Below are 1691 nucleotides of genomic sequence, written 5' to 3'. Positions count from 1 at the left end.
CCTCTTCACTTTCTCTGACTAGAGCGGGTGCCACGACCTCATATGTTATTGCTAAGTAAACATACAGTGTCTTAGAAGGTTAAGGTTTGGAAAGTAAAGGGGGAGTAGCCAAGTATTGTTTGAAGGTCTAGAGGGCTTCTTCACAGTCATCCGACCAAGTAAAAGTGTTGCTCTTTTTCAGGAGTTGAAAGAGTGGGATGGAGTGCTTGGCAGATGCATGGAGGAATCTAGATAGTGCTGCCAACCGCCCATTCAATTGATGCCTGACATTTTTCTAGATTTGCCGGTATGCCCCTTCTTGTTAATAGAAATCCTAAGAATTTGTCAGCTTCAACTTCGAATGTACAATTTTCCGGGTTGAGGCACATATTGAACTTGCATGACCGGCTAAAGATGACATTCAGGATGGTTACATAGTCTTATGTTGGCAGGCTCTTGGCAATCACGTCGTCCATGTAGACCTCCATGATTTTCCCGATATGATCCCCGAAAACAGTATTCATTATTCTCTGATTTGTGGCCCCTACGTTTTTCAGAACAAAAGACATGCCCGTGTAGTAGTAGGCCGCCTTAAGTGTAATGAAGGCAGTTTTGTCTTGATCTGGGGGATACAGTGGTATCTGATTGTATCCGGAATAAGCATCCATGAATGATAAAAATTGATACCCGGAGGAGTTGTCCACAAGATGATCAATATTCGGGAGAGGATAAAGATCTTTTGGGCATACATTGTTTAGATCTGTATAATCTACACACATCGACCATTTCTTGGATGGTTTTTTGACCTGCACCACGTTTGATAACCAGGTGGTATATGCAATTTCCTGGATGAAATCGACCTCTAGAAGCTCGGAAATTTTCTGAGTAACCTCGGTTTTCCCCTCGGCACCCATCTTCCTTTTCTTATGGGCCACTGGTCTTGCCCCTGGGTTTGTTGTCAGTCATTGGCAAGCGACTGAAGGGCCAATTCCACGTATGTCTGCAGCGGACCAAGCAAAACGGCTGAGGGCAGAATTCTCCTTCATCTTCTCTGGCGGCTAGTTCCACCAGGTGCACGCCCCGCTGTCTTTTCTTTGGCGATGGGGCTTGCACTGAAGTGTGGTTCGGGCAGAGGCTCATCTGATAACAACTCCTTGTGCTCTGCTAGTTTCACTTGATAATACATACCCGGAAGTCGGATGAGAGGAACTTCATGCATAAATGTGGGGTGGAGACCACTTCCTCGAGATGATTCAACGTTGGTCGGCTGAGGATGGCGTTACAGGCACATACGCAATCAATAACCAAAAACTTTGCTTGTATTGTCCAGGTTAAGGGTTACTCTCCGACAGTAAGCCATATGTCAACATAGTCCCGATGAGTGATCCCTGGCTTAGTGAAACCGACGAGCTGCCCATAATAAGGCAACATGTCCTTATCCTTGAGCTCCATTTTGGTGAACAATTCTTGAAACATGATATGTGCCGAGCTTCCCTGGTCGACAAACAACCTCTCAACCTTCTTATTATTCATTTTGGTGGTGATGACGAGTGGATCGTCATGACTAGATACGACACCTTCATAATCACAACCCTCAAATGAGATCGGGGGTGCCGCCCGATGCTCATGATATCGGTGAGGGTTCTAGACAGTTGATTGCATGACCTCCCGAACATACCTTTTCTAGGCTGCCCTGGAGGTACCGCTAGTGG

General features: G+C 45.9%; 1 protein-coding gene across 1 annotated transcript; it reads right to left on the bottom strand.

Moving 5' to 3' along the window:
• Positions 420-893, bottom strand: LOC109329329 (RNA-directed DNA polymerase homolog). The gene has a single exon (XM_019563001.1). The coding sequence runs from the start codon at positions 891-893 to the stop codon at positions 420-422; it is 474 nt and encodes a 157-aa protein (XP_019418546.1).

This window comes from Lupinus angustifolius, chromosome LG16, assembly GCF_001865875.1.
Source record: "Lupinus angustifolius cultivar Tanjil chromosome LG16, LupAngTanjil_v1.0, whole genome shotgun sequence".
Taxonomy (NCBI): domain Eukaryota; kingdom Viridiplantae; phylum Streptophyta; class Magnoliopsida; order Fabales; family Fabaceae; genus Lupinus; species Lupinus angustifolius.
This window is presented reverse-complemented; position numbering and strand designations above follow the sequence as displayed.

Coding starts and splice junctions, on each gene's coding strand:
- LOC109329329 (XM_019563001.1), bottom strand. CDS start 893: ATGGGTGCCGAGGGGAAAACCGAGGTTACTCAGAAAATTTCCGAGCTT.